Source organism: Octopus bimaculoides, chromosome 1 (genome assembly GCF_046866305.1).
Source record: "Octopus bimaculoides isolate indiv1 chromosome 1, ASM4686630v1, whole genome shotgun sequence".
In the NCBI taxonomy this organism is placed as follows: Eukaryota; Metazoa; Mollusca; class Cephalopoda; order Octopoda; family Octopodidae; genus Octopus; species Octopus bimaculoides.
Genome location: NC_142928.1, coordinates 72,386,174 through 72,403,856, shown reverse-complemented (window position 1 = coordinate 72,403,856; position 17,683 = coordinate 72,386,174). Strand labels below are relative to the sequence as shown.

General features: G+C 32.6%; 1 protein-coding gene across 13 annotated transcripts in view; it reads left to right on the top strand.

Moving 5' to 3' along the window:
* Window positions 1-17,683, top strand: part of LOC106879036 (uncharacterized) — a 232,079-nt gene that overhangs the window by 156,243 nt on the left and 58,153 nt on the right. For 7 of the 13 annotated variants that reach the window (XM_014928444.3, XM_014928441.3, XM_089352231.1 and 4 more), the window contains one exon: window positions 8,905-8,943. The exons of 4 other annotated variants lie outside the window; for them this stretch is intronic. In XM_014928444.3, the coding sequence (XP_014783930.2) occupies window positions 8,905-8,943 (39 nt within the window). Of the gene's footprint in view, window positions 1-8,904; window positions 8,944-14,315; window positions 16,483-17,683 lie in introns of those variants that run through there. 2 more of the 13 variants (XM_089352236.1, XM_089352207.1) reach the window with 1 other exon arrangement.

Sequence of the window (17,683 nt, the reverse complement as noted above, 5' to 3'; positions counted from 1 at the left end):
AAGAGAGGATGGTGCATCATGTCAAGGAAATATACAGTCAGATACTTCAGCAACAGAAGCTGTTATATCAGTGATAGCAAAGCAGAGAGAATAAACTGCAAGTCTTTGAGCCAGTGGCTTAGCAAATATGTTAATCTTCAGCTATCAGCCATTTGGCCTTCTTTTTTAAAGCAGTCTAAGATGTTTATGCATGTGCCAACAGCACAGTACCTTACATATGAATAATACTTCAGTGTGTAAAACTTTCGATTTGTGGAGAGTTAACTTAATAGATATGAAGTATTTTCTTGCTCTGAAGAAGAATCTTTGTGTTTGAGATGCAGTTTTAGAAATATTATCTACAAGAGGTTTCCATGAGAGTTCATAAAGGTGTGTGAGGCTCATAATTTGAAACTACTTTGATAGTTTAATTTTTATGCTGTTAATAGAGATGGATGATGATGATTATAATGATAATGATATTGAGAAAGTATAATACAAGAGACACTTCCTTGACAAGTGTAGCAATTGTTTATTTCTGATGCCGAAAAGGACTAAGTTACTAACATCCCCATTGAAGGATATGTTTGAGATTTCTTATGATATGCGTAGTGAAAGTCTGGTAAAGGATATTCGTTTAATATGTAAATGATGTTTGGGTGGGAGAGGTTTAAAAAAACATAAAGGTCAGTATCATCTGCAGAGGAGCATATGTTGTAAGAAAAGAAGCATGAAAGGCATAACTTACTTTTAAGTTATACTCATAAATTATAAATATTGTTAACATTTAATTGGTTAAATGTGATGCCTATGAGAGTTTTGAGTCTGGGGTTATTTTTGCTTTTGTTGCTGTCTTCTACATGTGTTGCAAATATGATTGGCTTATTTTAGGTAATTCCTAGTAATTCTATTTTATGCAATGTAGAATGTTGAGTGTACAATAAAGTGCAATGTGAAATACTTTGAGTGTTTGATACCATTTCAGTTGCCAAATATGATGTTTCAATATATATATAACAATACTTATTCAATCTAAATCTTTCAATGTTATATATTCTAAATATATATACAAGCACACACATCTTTTGATTATGGTTAAAAGTAATTTCTGATCCCTGACAGACAAATCTCTGCTAGTAGTCCATGATTAATTATTTCAGCATTGCTTATAAGACATGCAGTGATGTTGATAACAGAACTAATTATATCTGAACTTGAACATAGAAGATAAAAATGCTTCGTTTTTATCAGGAAGATAAAAAACGCTATTTATAGCATTTTCTGATTCAAACCCAGACATTTTTTTCACACAACCCTAAACCAGAGTCTTTGTAACATCACCTTCTTGGACATTTTTAATATCTTCCAGTATCACTTATCATAATAATAAAATGTTCTCAAACACAATTTTTCTGTTTTACCTTTTACTTGTTTCAGTTGCTGGACTGTAGCCATCCTGGTGTGCTCCCTTGAAGGGTCAAACAAATCGACCCCAGTAATTATTTTTTTAAGTCTGGTGCTTATTCTCTTAGTCTTTATGGCTAAACTGCTAATTTATGGGGAGTGTAAACAAACAAACACTGGTTGTTAAATGGTAAAGAAGGAAGACAAACACAAACACAAAGACACTCATACACAAATATATAAATATATATGACGAGTTTCTTTAGGTATCTGTTTAACCAAATCTACTCACAGGGCTTTGGTTGAACTAGGGCTTTAGTAGAAGACCCTTGCCCAAGGTGCCATACTTTACGACTGAACATGAAACCATGTAGTTGAGAAGCAAGCTTCTTACCACACAGCCATACCAGCACCTATAATCACAGCCATGCCTAAATTATTTCCCTAGGTTATGCACATATCATAAAAGTCATTAAAAAAAATGTTCCAGTTATTAGACTGCGGCCATGCTGAAACACCACCTTGAAGAAATTTTTCATCAGATGTATCGACCCTAGTACTTATTTTTTTTTTTTAAAGCTTGGCATTTATTCTATTGGTCACTTTTGCTGAACCACTAAGTTACATAGATGTAAACGCACCAGCACCAGTTGTCAAGTGGTGGTGGGGGACAAACACAGACATAAAGAGACACAGACATAGGTATATATATATATACATATATATAAATACATAAAAACATATATAAAGGAGGACACTAGGTGGACTGCTAATGTGCTAGAAGAAGATCACATATCATGTATCTACTAAGACCGAATAATTCTCAAAGGGAATTTAGCGACTGCAGATATATATATATATATGTGTGTGTGTGTGTGTGTGTGTGTGTGTGTGTGTGTGTGTGTGTGTACACATACATGAAGATGCACTGAAAATGTACAAAGGGTTTGGATGTTCATTCAGTAGTGTAAGAACAGCAAGTGGTGTAAGAACAGTAAGGTGTAAGAACAGCAAGGATATCAACTAGTTGGATTTCACTAATACACATGGCTTGGGTCCCCATAACTGCCTACAACTTATACTAAGTTTTTTTCATCAGTACAATCTGAACTGATTGACAAATGGTTGAGTAATTTAGAGCCTTAACCTTAACCCTTTTGTTACCATATTCTTGTTGAGATGTTCTGTGTTTCTTTCAATTAATTTTAAATATAACAAAGAATTTAGTAAAATAACTTAGTTATCATTAAGCTTGTGTTAGGAACATAAATTTTGACCAAGGTCTAGTGAATGATTTTAATTCAGAACTTTTGAAAACAAGACATTTGTACTACAGAGCCAGAGGCGATTTCAGCCAGATTGGTATCAAAAGGGTTCAACCATAGCAGTTCAGTTCAGTACAAATCATTATTTAACTTGGTCAACATTACATTGTAATTTTGAGTTTACCTAAAAATTTCTAATCAGTTAATTTTTAAACAAGGAATTTTTCAGAACTTAAAACTAATATAGGTTTTAAGAAACTTTAAATCATAAAAATTATTTAGGGAAAGAATGGAATGGAATAGAAATATCTAGTCTTTGATGGTGAAGTAAATCCAATTTATATTTTGCATCTTTATGCTCAAACCATCAGATATTATTTACAAATAACAATTGTTTCTAATTTAAACAAAAGGCAAGTAATTTTGAGGGGATTGAGTGGAACATGAGTTAGTCTGTTACATGATGGCAGTACAAAACTGGTACTATATTTTATAGACTCCCTCCACCTCAGAGGGATGAAAGCAAAGTTGACTTTGGCAGGATTTGAACTCACAATGTAAACAAAGTAAAACCATTTTTCCCAACACTCTGACACTTCTGACAGCTCACTAACTTAATATACTAATCTTAACAAAAATATCAAAAGTTGTCTTTTGTCATATAAATAACATTTTCTGGTTGAAGTTTATAAGACTGTGAGATTATTTTCATCACTGACTTGGAATGCTTTTAGTTCTTAAGTAGAGCCAACAATCTTTACCATCTGACAAACACACTTCTAGAATTTCTGCATCTGAAGGAAAAATATATTCCTACTTTGATTCTTTTTTTCTTTAATAGAAAGGTAATAAACCCACTCTGGCACAATTAACTCCGCGAAAAATTGTTTATTTTTAACTAATATATCTGTATCTATGCTTAATTATTATCATCACTATGATTACTTGTACAGGAAGTTGTTGATATAATGAAGTAAGTGAAGACAGTGGTAGTGAGGAATAATAGGCGAAGAAAGAAAATATGATAAGGTAGTACTACCACTATCAAGCTTACTCATTTTTCCCTAGACAGATGTTATTTAGAACATATTACCAACAGGTATTCCTTCCTGATCATGTGATACTACACATTCAAGTGGAAAACAACAAAACAAATCACATGCATTTCTCAAGTGAAGTCATTGAGTGGTAATTTTTTTTCCAAAAAATATTCATGATAGGAAAATCCCAGCCTTATAAATAAATTACAACTATGAATTTACAGTTAGCTTTTAATGCTTAATGTTTATTTGCATTCAAATATATATAAATTTTACTATTCATAATACTCAGTATAATTCCAAACACTATACATTTGGGACTGTTACAGCAAATGAATAATTGAACTATTTTGTATTATTATTTGTATATATAGGTAGCATAGTCGTAGTTTAAAATGAATTAATATAGAAGAGTATTTACATTACATATCCACCATCAAACAAACATCTAGTCATATGTGAGTTGAAGCAATGACTTATAGATGACATATATGTATCTACAATAGAGTCATTTAGCATAAAATTGAAGGCAAAATATTATGTGCTTTTATAATTTATATATCGGACAGACTTGTAACTCTAAAATTAAAAGTAAAGGAACTGAATACTAGAAAGAAATCATGTTGTTCTAATTGTCACTGTACAATGATTGAAATTTTTATAACAAATTGGTTTATAATTACAAGTGTCTGGTTCATTTCTTTCTAATTCACTTAGTGTAGAAGATGTAGATGTGCTCATTGCTGACATGACCATCACAGGCCCAGCATAACTGTTCAGACTAGTGCTGCTAACAATCCATTTGGACAGTTGCAAGTTTGGGATCTTTTTTAAAACGGGGGCCACATTTTTCATTAACGAAACACTTTGAAACTTGGAACACTGGTAGAATGTGTCATATAAAACATCTTTTTCTCTTAGTCTTCTTAAAAAAAAAGAAATCCATAAATTATTCCATGTTAAAGTTGTCGTATTTCTGTAATTTCAACCAATCACTGACGTCCATTCAGCCGATATACATTAAGTGCCGACTACATAAACAAACGATTCTGAAACAATTAACCCTAACCCTAACCCTAACTCTAACCCTAACCCTACGGTTAGGGTTAGGGTTAGGGTAAGGGTTAAAGCAAATTTAAAATGAAAAAAGCAAATAAAACGAAGAATCGTTTGTTTATGTAGTCGGCACTTAATGTATATCGGCTGAATGGACGTCAGTGATTGGTTGAAATTATCGAAATAAGACAATTTTTTACATGAAATAAATTCGAATACAAAAATATTTTTCTGTTCTATAACACAAAATAGATAAGTATACAAAGTTTGAAAGTCTTTCGGTACCAAAAACACTACGTAAAACATTAATGAAAAATGTGGCCCCCGTTTTAAAAAAGATCCCAAGTTTGCTGCTGCAGAATAAAAAGCATGTGCAGAGAAGGGATCCCGGAAGGTGGCCCTGGGAATAAAGAACTGGACATAATGATTAGTGAGAAACTTGGTGGGAGTCAGCATAAAGTATATGGTCAGTAGAGAAGAGATGAGGGTGTTGGAAGTGCTTGAATTAAAGTAACCTAAGGTTGATGAGTTCCAAGGAACAAAGTTCATTTTAGCAGTGACAGAAAAAGCAAAAAGGAAAAAGTAGTATGTGTAATAGCTACAGGCTAGTATATTTGTGAACCACATTGTACCAGTTGGATTTTCTTTAGATGTGAGCCTAAGATGAGTCAGGAGTTGGTATTAAAATGGGTGACATGATATGTATGTGTGTTTGTGTGTGTGTGTGTGTGTGTATATATATATATATATATATATATATATACACACACATATATTTATACATTACATCATGTATTCAGAGGCATTAGTATTATTGGGTAAAGTATCAATTAGTGAGTTATGATGCACATGTGACATGTACATATGTATATATAAATACATTCAATCTTACAACAAAAGACTTTCTTTAAAAAAATATGAATATAGAAGCTACACTCACTAGCAGACAGCACCATATACACCATCAAATGGTTCAAGAACTACTACTACAGATGCAGTCCTAAACATCAGAAAACACTGAAACAATTTTGGTTTTGGTTTGGGGTTTTTTTAATTTAATTATATCCGGATCAATCCCAAAATTTAATCAGTTTGTGCCAGTTACGAGGCCAAACACCCCTGAGCGTTTCATCTGAATCCATCCAGCGGTTCTTGAGATATCTTGTCCACAGACAAAACAAACAAATATGACTGAAAACAATACCTCTGCCTTCGCTAAGGTAATAATGATGACTACAAAAGAGAAAGAAAGGGCAGATAGTGATTCTAATAGTTAATATCTGGAAAGCTGAAGGCAGCAAGCTGGCAGAATCATTAACATGCTGTGCAAAATGCTTAGCAGCATTTCTTCTGTCTTTATGTTCTGAGTTCAAATTCTGTTGAGGTTGACTTTGCCTTTCATCTTTTCAGGGTCGATAAAATAAGAACCAGTTGAACATTTTCCAATATCTGTAAAGTTGTTTAAGCTTTAGTTTTTCTCTAAGTTGCATATTTTTTATGTTGAATTTCATATCCTTTTATTGTATCAACACTACATGTTGCAGTTTTCTATTCAAAATTGAGTAGTTAATTCTGATTGAATAGTGTACAACCTAGAATTTTAATTCTAGTCAAGAGAATTATTGTACACATGCAGGTATGGCTGTATAGTTAATAAACTTGCTTTGCAAATCTCATGGTTTCATGTTCAGTCCCATTGTGCAGCACCTTGGACAAATATCTTCCACTATAGCTCTTAGTCAACCAATGCTTTCTGAGGGAATTTGGTAGCCAGAATCTGTGTAGAAGCCTATCATATACATGTATGTGTGTGTGTGTGTGTGTGTGTGTGTGTGTGTGTGTTTGTCTCCCACCAGTGCTTGACAACTGGTGTTGGATTCTTTATGTCCCTATAACTTAGTGGTTCAGCAAAACAGACTGATAGAATAAGTACTAAACTTTAAAATAAATAGAGAGGTCAATTTGTTCAACTATCTACTTTAAGTTGGTGTGCCCTAACATGGTTGCAGTCCAATGACTGAGACAAGTAAAGGTTTTAAAAAGTCCTTTTGTTTGGAGAGCCAAACAATTGCAGTACCTCTGTTCAGCAGTTTTTTAGTAAGTCATGCTGAATTTAATCAATAGTCAATAGATACAATCACTACATGTTGGCAATGTTTGATGAGAGTGCTTTGTGATAGTTTCAGATTGCAGAATTTATTGTGAACTTTTTAGTAGTAAAAAAAAAGTAGAGTTAAGCCTTTTGTTGTTTTATTTGTAAATGTATGTGAACAGTCATTTGCACATAGAATTTTTAATGATTGAAAGTCATCATATTGTGTACTTCCAGAAAAATTCTTGCTATTTGAAGTTTAAATGGGTATGTTTGATTTTAAATTCGAATTATATTACTATTCTTTTGCCTAGCAGAGCCAAGGGAAATACTTTTAGTCATGTCCTGGAATTGTGAAAACATAATATGAAAGAATAACTAGAGTTATAACAATGGGTTCAGTCCTTCTGCATGGCATATTGGGCAAGAGTCTTCTACATGTAGCCCTAAACCAACCAAAGCCTTGTGAGTGGGTTCGGTAGATGAAGACCGGAAGAAGCACTTTGGATGGACAAGGTGCATTCCAGAAGTTTTGAGACTTTTTCATGAGAGAATGTTTATTAATTTCAAAGAAGTATAAAACACTAATTTCCTTCAAAGTAGGATCCTCTGACTTCAATACATTTGTAGTGCTCCAACCACTTCGTAAAGACTCCATGGATGTTCTCCAAAGTAGAGGTGTCAAGGATTCTTGGCATAGCTTCCTTCATCTCCTTCAGCTTAGGGAACAACAAAAAGTCACCAGAAGCAAGGTCTGGACTGTAGGGAGTGGGGATGGACAATTTTGATGCCCATCTCTGTCAAGTGGTTGGTTACCAGAATGGAATTCTGGAATGGTGCATTGTCCTGATGCAGGTGTACTGGCCTTTTACAATGAAATCGCTTTCTGAACACCTTCAAAACTTCCACAAAATACTTTTTATTGACCGTCCAACAAGAGGGAACCCAGTGGATGTATATTATGCCCTTACTGTTAAAAAAGGGGATTGTCATGAGCTTCCTAGTGGACTTGCTTTGGCTGGTCTCTTATGCCAATGAAAAACAGATTCTTGGCTCATACTAATTAATCCATAAGGAATCTGGAGCATTTCATAAGTTTCTGTAGCATTTTTACCCAGTTTAATACAAAACTTTATCGCCAAGTCAGTTTCCATGGCTAGGAGTTGTGACTAATTCATTCATTTTATCAGTGTCTTGCAAGGTAAACAATGTTCAATCAACACTACTATACAAAAATTATCATCTGATACACAAATGTTTTCTCAACTGGTTTGTATTTCTTTGTCTATTAAATCCACAGATAAGAGTTAATTGTTTCCAAATATTCTGACTTCCCTGCCTGTTTTATTTCCATATTGAATCACACCACTCATGCATGTACTTACAGTTGTGTAAAAGAACAATTTTATCGAGGTTAACAAAGATGTTAGTTTAAACCCCTATGATACCAATCTACCTGAGAGAGCCCTTGGTCCTATTCTATAAGTTATTATGCTTAATTCTTCTAATTTCCAAAATTAACTGCAACAAAGGCAGTGTATCTCAACAGAAATACAAAAAGGATTAGATTTTTTCCATGCTATATTTTTTTTCTGCTTCACTCACAGCACAAATACATATCAAAAGTTATTTAATGCTTCCAGCAAACTTTTGAGAAGAATTTTGCACATTTTAAGTGTAGACATTTCATTTATGGGTTTGAGATACTTGTATATCTGCTATTGTTGTATCATACTCATATTTATTCATTTCCTAAACTGTGAGAAAAGACATTCCTATCATCCAACTATTGGAGTTAAGACATTTCAAGTAGTATCCACTTTATCTACTTAACCAAGGTTTACCATTGACAGCCAAGTAGTTAGCAGTAGAAATCATGTCTAGTGAAGTAAGGCAATGATCCATGAACAAAAAGCCTCCCAATTATCCTAGAATGATATAAAAAACAGAAAGGCTAAAATCCTAATGTGAATCTGTATTCCTAAATGTTATGTGCTCAATGCTAAGAGTGGGTAAAAGTAATAAAATAGAAGAATCAAAAAGACATCACTACATTTTTGTTTTACAGGATCGCTTTGGGACCATCACATCTGTTCAAATACAAAAGGTAAGCTTAGATGCTGTCCCTAGTTTTGTTGATTACTAAATCACCATAGGTAGATAGTATTTGTTATTTTTATTTTATTCATTCACAGCTTATTAATGTTTTAGTCACAATTTGCCTTATATGATCTTGTGAGTAAAGTATACAGGGTGTCTCCAAAAAATGTATACACATTTTAACAGATGATAACTCAACTTTCATTGCTTTTTAAACTTAACCTATTATAAATAATGAAAGGGGACAGATTAAGCGTTGAACAGGGGAAATTTATCCTAAAGTACCACTGGAAGTTTGAAAATGCAGTCAAAGGGCAAAGACAATTTAGAAGAGAGTTTCAAAGAAGTCCAAAATAACTCCATCTCTTAAATTACAGATAAGTTTAAAGCAAATGGAACTATTCAGAATGTCGATAGGAAATGCTCTGGAAGGCCACAGATGTTGACAAGCTCCACAAAGCAAGAAAGTGTACTAGAAACATATTGCCAGAGTTCAAGAAAATTAGTGCAGCAAGTGAGTCATGAGATAGGAATTACAAAATCAATCTCCATCACATTTGGAAAGCACTGTCATTGGGAAAGTCACATTCCAAGAATAGTCTATGCTCTCAATGAAGATGATCCAGACTGAAGATGTGTACAAGATGCATACTTTCCAAAAGAGGAATATTTGGAGAGAAGAGACTACGTTTAAATAAACTGGCATAATTAGCAGCCACAATTGCACCTACAGAGGACCCAAGAATTCACGTATTACAGAGGAATATCATGTTAATTTACCAGGCATTAGAGTGTGGTGAGGTTAATCATCAAAAGGATTAATTAGATCATACTTTATCGATGAAGCTACGACGGGTCCCATTTACTTGAACTTGCTGCTACAAACTGTTATGCCATGCATTCGAGAGGACTTTGAAGATGTGGAGTTTTATCTCCAGCAAGAGGGCACCCCTACACTACCTTAGTAATGTAAAGACTTACTTTTATGAGATTTTGCCCAACAGGTGGATTGGATGAAGAGGTTCAGTAGAATAACCTTGGCATTTACTGGACCACACACCATTAGACATTTTTTTGTGGGGATACTTAATAAGGTTTATGCTACAAAACCAGTGACACTTGATGAATTGAAGGCAACCATTTAAGAAGAATGTGCACAAATACCAAACAAAATGTTTCTTGATGTTTGCAATTCTATTGCTTCACATTATAAGCAGTGCCCAAACCAGCACAGTCATCAGTTTGAAAAGAGGTATTCAGAAAAAAATATAATTCTGTCAGTAGATTCTATTAAATTTTGAAAATGAAATGTAGTTTAATAAACGCTGACTTCATAAACATTCACTGTGTATATACATTTTTGGGGACACACTGTACATGTGACCACTAACTGGAAACTTTACTATTTCAGAGTTTTAAGGCATACTCAAGTAACTTAATTAAAATGTCTTGCATTTTTTTAAAACACACTCATGCACATGCATGTGTGCACATACACACCACACACACACACACACACACACACACACACACACACACACACACACACACACACACACACACACACACACACACACACACACACACACAATATACATACACTACATTTAAAAAATGTAAGTCTGTGTTCACATGACTTGAAATAATTTTTAGCAACTTATGTAATAAAATGAAGAGTTCACATAAGTAGATATCAAAAAATTTACAGTGTAGTTCTATGTAAACTAATAAATTTACTGATATTTGCTTTAGTTTGTAGAATAAGTTGATAACTGGAATATGCCTTTTATTACTACTATAACCATTTTAATAAGTATTTTTATGATGTCTATTTTGATTTCAACTAATATCACTGTAATCATTTGAGTTGCATATCATTTCTCTTTATATATTTTATTTTATTTATCTTATACAATAAATTAATAATAGCAAAAATTAATGTTATTATAACAAGAAAATTTGATAAATAATCAGTGACTCCAAGAAAGATAATGACTAAATGAATATAATGTCAGAAAATGTACAAACAATTAATGAATTCATGAATATTGTGATGTGACTTTGATTAAAGCACATTACAACAGTTCAAATAACCTCAATAAATTTATTTACAAAATAGATACTTTTTCAAGTTTATAGTTGTGGTATTAATGATAAACAAGAGAGCAAACAAAATTATTCAGTTTCAAACCAATCAAACCAATTTATCAATTGGTGAAGAGGAGTCAATAACTATTCAAAATTTGTGAAATTTATTAGAAGAGCAATTAATTCTTGCAGACTTTCAAGAAAACGGTTTTTAGTAAGAATTCCCACCCCACTTTTTGGTGTACATTGAGTACTAGGTGAACCATTAAGTGAAATAAGCACATGCTTAGGGAATCAAGGGAAAAGGAGGATCATAGAAATGGTAAATGGTTTACAGCACAAAAGAAATCATTTTAAACTTGCTAAGATATATTCAAAGTGGTTTATATGATCAGAAATATAATTATCAGATGTGTTGCAATTGAAAAAATAGAAAACTTTTCAAATAAAGATAAAGTGGAAATATACAAAAATAAACATTATTTTTCATCTTACTGTTAGTTTTATTTCATTTTGAAAAATAAAAATTTATTTTATGATTTGTTATTGCTTATATTTTGAATTACATAAATACGGAAGCACCAAAATCTTTTAAGTATTTAGGACCTCTTTGGGCTTTAATCCAGCTCAGTGTACATTATTCTATACTTCAAGAACTTTTAACTCTTTAAGGTCTAGGACTTATTTTTAAATTTTAGTTTTTATGAGATATGTTCTTTGGATCAGACTTTAAAGAACTCGTAAAAAAAAATGGGAAGATGAAAGACAGAATCTGTTTGCACTTCTTTCTTCAATTTTTATATGGAACATATGCAAACTGTACAAAAGTCAAGACACAACTAAATGTCCTACAGTTTGCCATTTTACCAATGTATGAGTGTGTGTGTGTGTGTGTGTGTGTGTGTGTGTGTGTGTGTGTGTGTGTGTATACTGATGTATATATATGCATGAAATTATTATTTCATATGCATTGTTTATATTGTATGTAACAAAAAAGCAATTTTTTAATACTTTTTGAAACTTTACTGGCTCTAAAAAGAAAGGCAATATACATACATACATGCATACATACATACATACACATTATATATATATATATATATATATATATATATATATATATATCAGAACATGGCCGATGCCAGTACCCCCTGACTGGCTCCTGTGCCAGTGGCACGTAAAAACACCGGCTACACTCTTGGAGTGATTGACATTAGAAAGAGCATCCAGCTGTAGAAACACTGCCAGATCAGGTTGGAGCTTGGTGCAGCTACTGGTTCTCCAGACCTTAGTCAGACCATCCAACCCATGCCAGCATAAAAACGGACGTTAAATGATGATGATGATGATGATGATGATGTATATGTATATGAGGGGGTGCTGAAAAGTTCCTGGCTTTGGGTAAAAGAAGAGACAGGCAGATCAGTTGATTATGAGTTCATTCAACATATCTCCCTTCATAGATTCACACGCTTATTGCAGCGATCCTTCAATTTTTCTAAGCTCTGTAAAAGAACCTTGAAAGTTTGGGCCTCCAACCAGGCCTTTCATGATGCCTTTAAAGCTAGGAACTTTACAGCACCTCCTTGTATATAAATATATATACACACGATATATAGCTGAGTTATGCAATAAGCACTCCCCTCTACCTTTTCAATTTTTCAATACATTCAATTGAGAAAAAAATATGTTGGAACAGAATGTCAAAAATGGAAATGTTACTGCTGGTTATATATCTGAAACAGAGAGTTTGAGGGCTGGTAAAAAATATTTTTAAATGGAAAAGAAATTTTCCTTAAACAATAGAAAATAGGTGTGTTAGGCAGGTGGCTTTATGTTGAACAACTCTGCCAATTTATATTGTTTAGATAGACTCCTGCTGAGTAGCGTTATGTAAATGAATACAAGTTCAAAATATTTGGACATTATGGCAGAATGTAGTGAAGAATTGAATATCAATTGTTTCCAGAGCACCATGATGGGTGTATAGAGCAGCATTATGGTCTAGGACAGGGGTTCTCAACCATTTTTTATCTATGAATTCCTTTGATTTTAATTTATTCTGGTGGACCCGATACCCATTCAATGTTAAAAGAATAGTTTTATAGAAACTTCTTTCAAAACTCTTGTTTTGTTTTTCACTCAATTAACTTCCGTAGTTTGAACTACATAAAATGTTAGAAAAAGAAACCTAGCAGGGACCCTTAAAATGCCATTGTGGATCCCCAATTTACTACTTTATTACGTGGACTCCCAAAAATCTTAAATGGACTCTCAAGGGTCATATTGATCCTGGCTGAGAACCACCAGTCGAGGTGATTTCTCAACTCACAGTTCAAAACCTGTTCATTGTATCACTGACATCATTGATAAGGAGTGGTACAAAAGCTCCTAGAGAGATGTTCTTTTGCATTACTTTAATGACCGCTGTTCAAAGGGATGCTGGTGCATGTTAACAACTTCATACGCACCAAACATTTAGTTAAGCAAATTCATTTCCAATAGAAAAAAAATTGAGCTACTGTTCTGGTCTGCTGAATACTCTGATTTTAATCCTATGGATAATTTTTAGAATAAAGCTGATCATGATGTCAAAACTCAGAAACTATTGAATCTCAGCCATCTGTTCAATGTGATCAAAGAATCCTGTGAATGAATTTTCATATTCTGTTGCAAGAGCTTAATTAAGTCTAATCCTCTCAAATGACATTAACTCATTGAGAAAAAAGGATATAACATTGGATATTGAGCTGTGAATATATTTTGCCAAATATATGGTACTTTAAATTTTATATGTGGAATAACAATTAAAACACATGGAAAAGATATATATTTGAACATATATAATTAATAAAGTGTCATTTTTTTTTTTGTAGAATATTTAATGGTAGATTAAGTAACAGATTTAGACCATCTGTATGCTTTATAACTTGAATTTAAAAAATTATAGAAATTTCAAAACTCTGTTCAATGTTTCTAAACTCATGGTTGAATAAAAGTAAATAAGAAATACAAAACAATACAAAACTCAATTTATCTTAACAAAATTTTAATAAAAAATGTGGCAATAATATTCATAAATAAGCACTAACACCTACTGATAGGATTTCTACAATTAGATTTGAAAACTGGGTATATTTGTAGCAAAATATAAAATATTTAAGAAGGAAAATAATGAATTTAGGCAAAATTCTACAGCAACAAGGCAAGCTGACATTAAATATCACCTCTGACCTCATTTTCCTTATTTTTTTTCTTTTTTCTCCAATGTTTATTTTTATTCTGTATCAGTTGCTTGGTTCCTCTGTGACTGTAAACCAAGCAAATCAGTGTGTTGGTTTCTGATACGAGATGGTATTTTTGGTGGGGCCACAGCATAGTATAAAATGTTAGAAAAGCAGGTGTTATTAAATCAGAGAAGAGGACGGGGAGGATAACTGAAGTCAAAGAACCTAATCTAAATAAGTCTCTCCCCAAACCTCTTCACCATCTTACATCTTATCTGCAGTTCCTACTTCATCTCACTAAATAGCCTTTCACAACTAACTTTTACTTATGACATTCCTTCATCTCTTACTCTCACTTTCCCTTCCAACATCTCCTCCTACCTTCTGCCATGTCATTGCCTCCTTATAGACAGCTTCTTTGTTGATAATTAAGGTCTTCTTTTTTTTACCCCCTAATCTTCTCTTTCATTCTTATTCCTTTTACCCTCATCAATTTTCTTAAAGAAATATAAAAAAAGACTAAGTGACACAATTAGAGAATAGATGTTATCAACATATGCAAAATGTAAATTCACAAGAATATGAAAAGATTAGATTTGAAAATGTGATAAAATTTGAATACACTGTTTATATGTACGTACAACACTAGTAACACAAACTAGTTTTTATGCCAGATATAAACATGTGTGCTCACACAAAAGCACAATGCACTTGCATACATGCAATCAAATGCGTGTGTATGCATGTACATAATGACTATTCTAAATTTAATTAGATTTTAAAAGAAACTAGATAAATGTATTTACATACACTTTTTGCATTTCAGCTTTATAGGCAGATTTTTCACTTCCAGAAAATTAAACCTTGGTAATAGAAGTAGTGGTAGTAACAGAGAGAAAAAGGAACACACCGTACAAAGGCACACGCCTACAATTTCTACTTATATCTACATCAGTAACAATACTATGACACTATCAGCACCACCACCACCACCACTACCACTATCACCACCACCACAGCTATCATCATTATTATCATCATTATCAGCAGCAACAAATAATGAGAACATTAATAGCAGTATCAGTAGCTCTTACCAACCAAACTAGGCTTACACAACATGGAATCATACAAGTCTTAAGACGCTGCCACAGTATTACATTGCAATTTGAATATATGGCTGGTCAGTAGATATCATAGAAGCATATAACTTAGCAAAGAAACTTAACAAGAACTAGTACCTCCAGCAAAATAATAAAAATAAAAATAAAAGCTTCCAAAATGTGGAGTTAGTAATTGGTTAAAAAGTATAAAAGATTATATATGTTCTTCTTATTTCCTCTTCTCTCTCACTCTCTCTCTCTCTCTCTCTTTCACTCACACTCACTCACTTTCTGTATTCTTAAGTTTACTTTTGGAATTTATTTATTTTTGCATCACACAGTAAATTTTCAGTAAGGATTTGCAAAGCATCTCTATGAGTAGCAGATGTACTATCTGCTTCTGGTGTTTGAAGCTGTCTCCCTGATATTCCTCTATTGAGTAAAACAAAACAAAACAGTAGCAGCAGCAAACCAGATTAGTTCTCTGTAGAGTAGTACTGGTAATAGGTCTGGAGGAGAGAGGACTGAAAAAAAGGCTCCTGATTTCTAAGAAAATAATAGAATACAGTAAACAGCTCTGAATTTCAAATGATGAAAGAAAAGCATTAGATTTAATTTTATATCAAGTGGAGCCTGTCAGACAATGCAATCAATGCTACCTTTGTTGTTGTCCAGCAATTGTCAACTGGTCAAAACACAAACTAACTTCGAACTAGGTGACAGCACAATCAAAGGTAGATGGATGGAATTACCAGACTGGCAAATATTGGTGGAAATGAAGTGATTCAAAGACAACATTTTTATCAAGAATATAAAAGAAAAAAGAGAAGAAAAAAAAATGAACTTGGACCACATTTCTATAGAATATGAATGAGCATCTCTTATAATTTTCTTGTGTTTTGAAATTGTAATTCCCTGCCTACATATATACATACATATACATATACATACATACATATACATATACATATATATATATATATATATATATATATATATATATATATGTTACTTTTCCATCAAGTCACTACAAACACAATAATAATCAACTGACATCAACTGAACTTACTCATTTAATCCAAAGAGGGAAAACATAGAAAAATGAAGAAACTAGCTTTAGGTCTTTTGAAGGTAGGTTAAAAAGTTGAAAGTATCTATTACTAACATTTACAATGGAAATATTAACTTTTTATTATGGTTTGTATGTTTTTTTTTATAGGTAAACCTTTTGAAGAAAAAGATATTACTGTCAGCTAACTTTGTATATATTCTTCAAAATCTTTCTGTTAATAGAAATATGAAAAAAAATGTGTGTGTGTGTGTGTGTGTGTGTGTGTGTGTGTGTGTGTGTGTGTGTGCAGTGGTATAACATCACATTTTTGTTGTTTATTGCAACATATACATAACACACATATACACATACATGCGCACCTAATTATATATATATATATAATATTTTTGTTTTGGTTCAGAAAGTTTCCTGCTGCTTTCAGTTTTGCTTGTGGGTGCACAGAGTCTTCAGGCAAGTTATGACAGGGTCTCCAATGAAGAGTCATAACATGCCTGAAAAACCCTGTTAGACCAAAATCTAAATATTATTAATCTCTATTATGGTATCGATTATTCTTTTTTCAACAGTCAACATTAAACAAATATATATATACATATATATATATATATATATATATATATATATATATATATATGATGATGATGATATATATATATATATATATATGTATGTATATATATATATATATATATATATATATATATATATATATATATATATATATATATATATATATATATATATATATATATATATATATATATATATATATATATATATATATATATATATATATATATATATATATATATATATATATATATATATATAGGCGTAGGAGTGGCTGTGTGGTAAGTAGCTTGCTTACCAACCACATGGTCCCGGGTTCAGTCCCACTGCGTGGCATCTTGGGCAAGTGTCTTCTACTATAGCCTCGGGACGACCAATGCCTTGTGAGTGGATTTCGTAGACGGAAACTGAAAGAAGCCTGTCGTATATATATATATATATATGTATGTGTGTATGTGTTTGTATGTCTGTGCTTGTCCCCACAACATCGCTTGACAACCGATGCTGGTGTGTTTATGTCCCTGTAACTTAGCGGTTCGGCAAAAGAGACCGAAAGAATAAGTACTAGGCTTCCAAAGAATAAGTCCTGGGGTCGATTTGCTTGACTAAAAGCGGTGCTCCAGCATGGCCACAGTCAAAAGACTGAAACAAGTAAAAGAGTAAAGAGTAAGAGTATATGTATGTATGTAT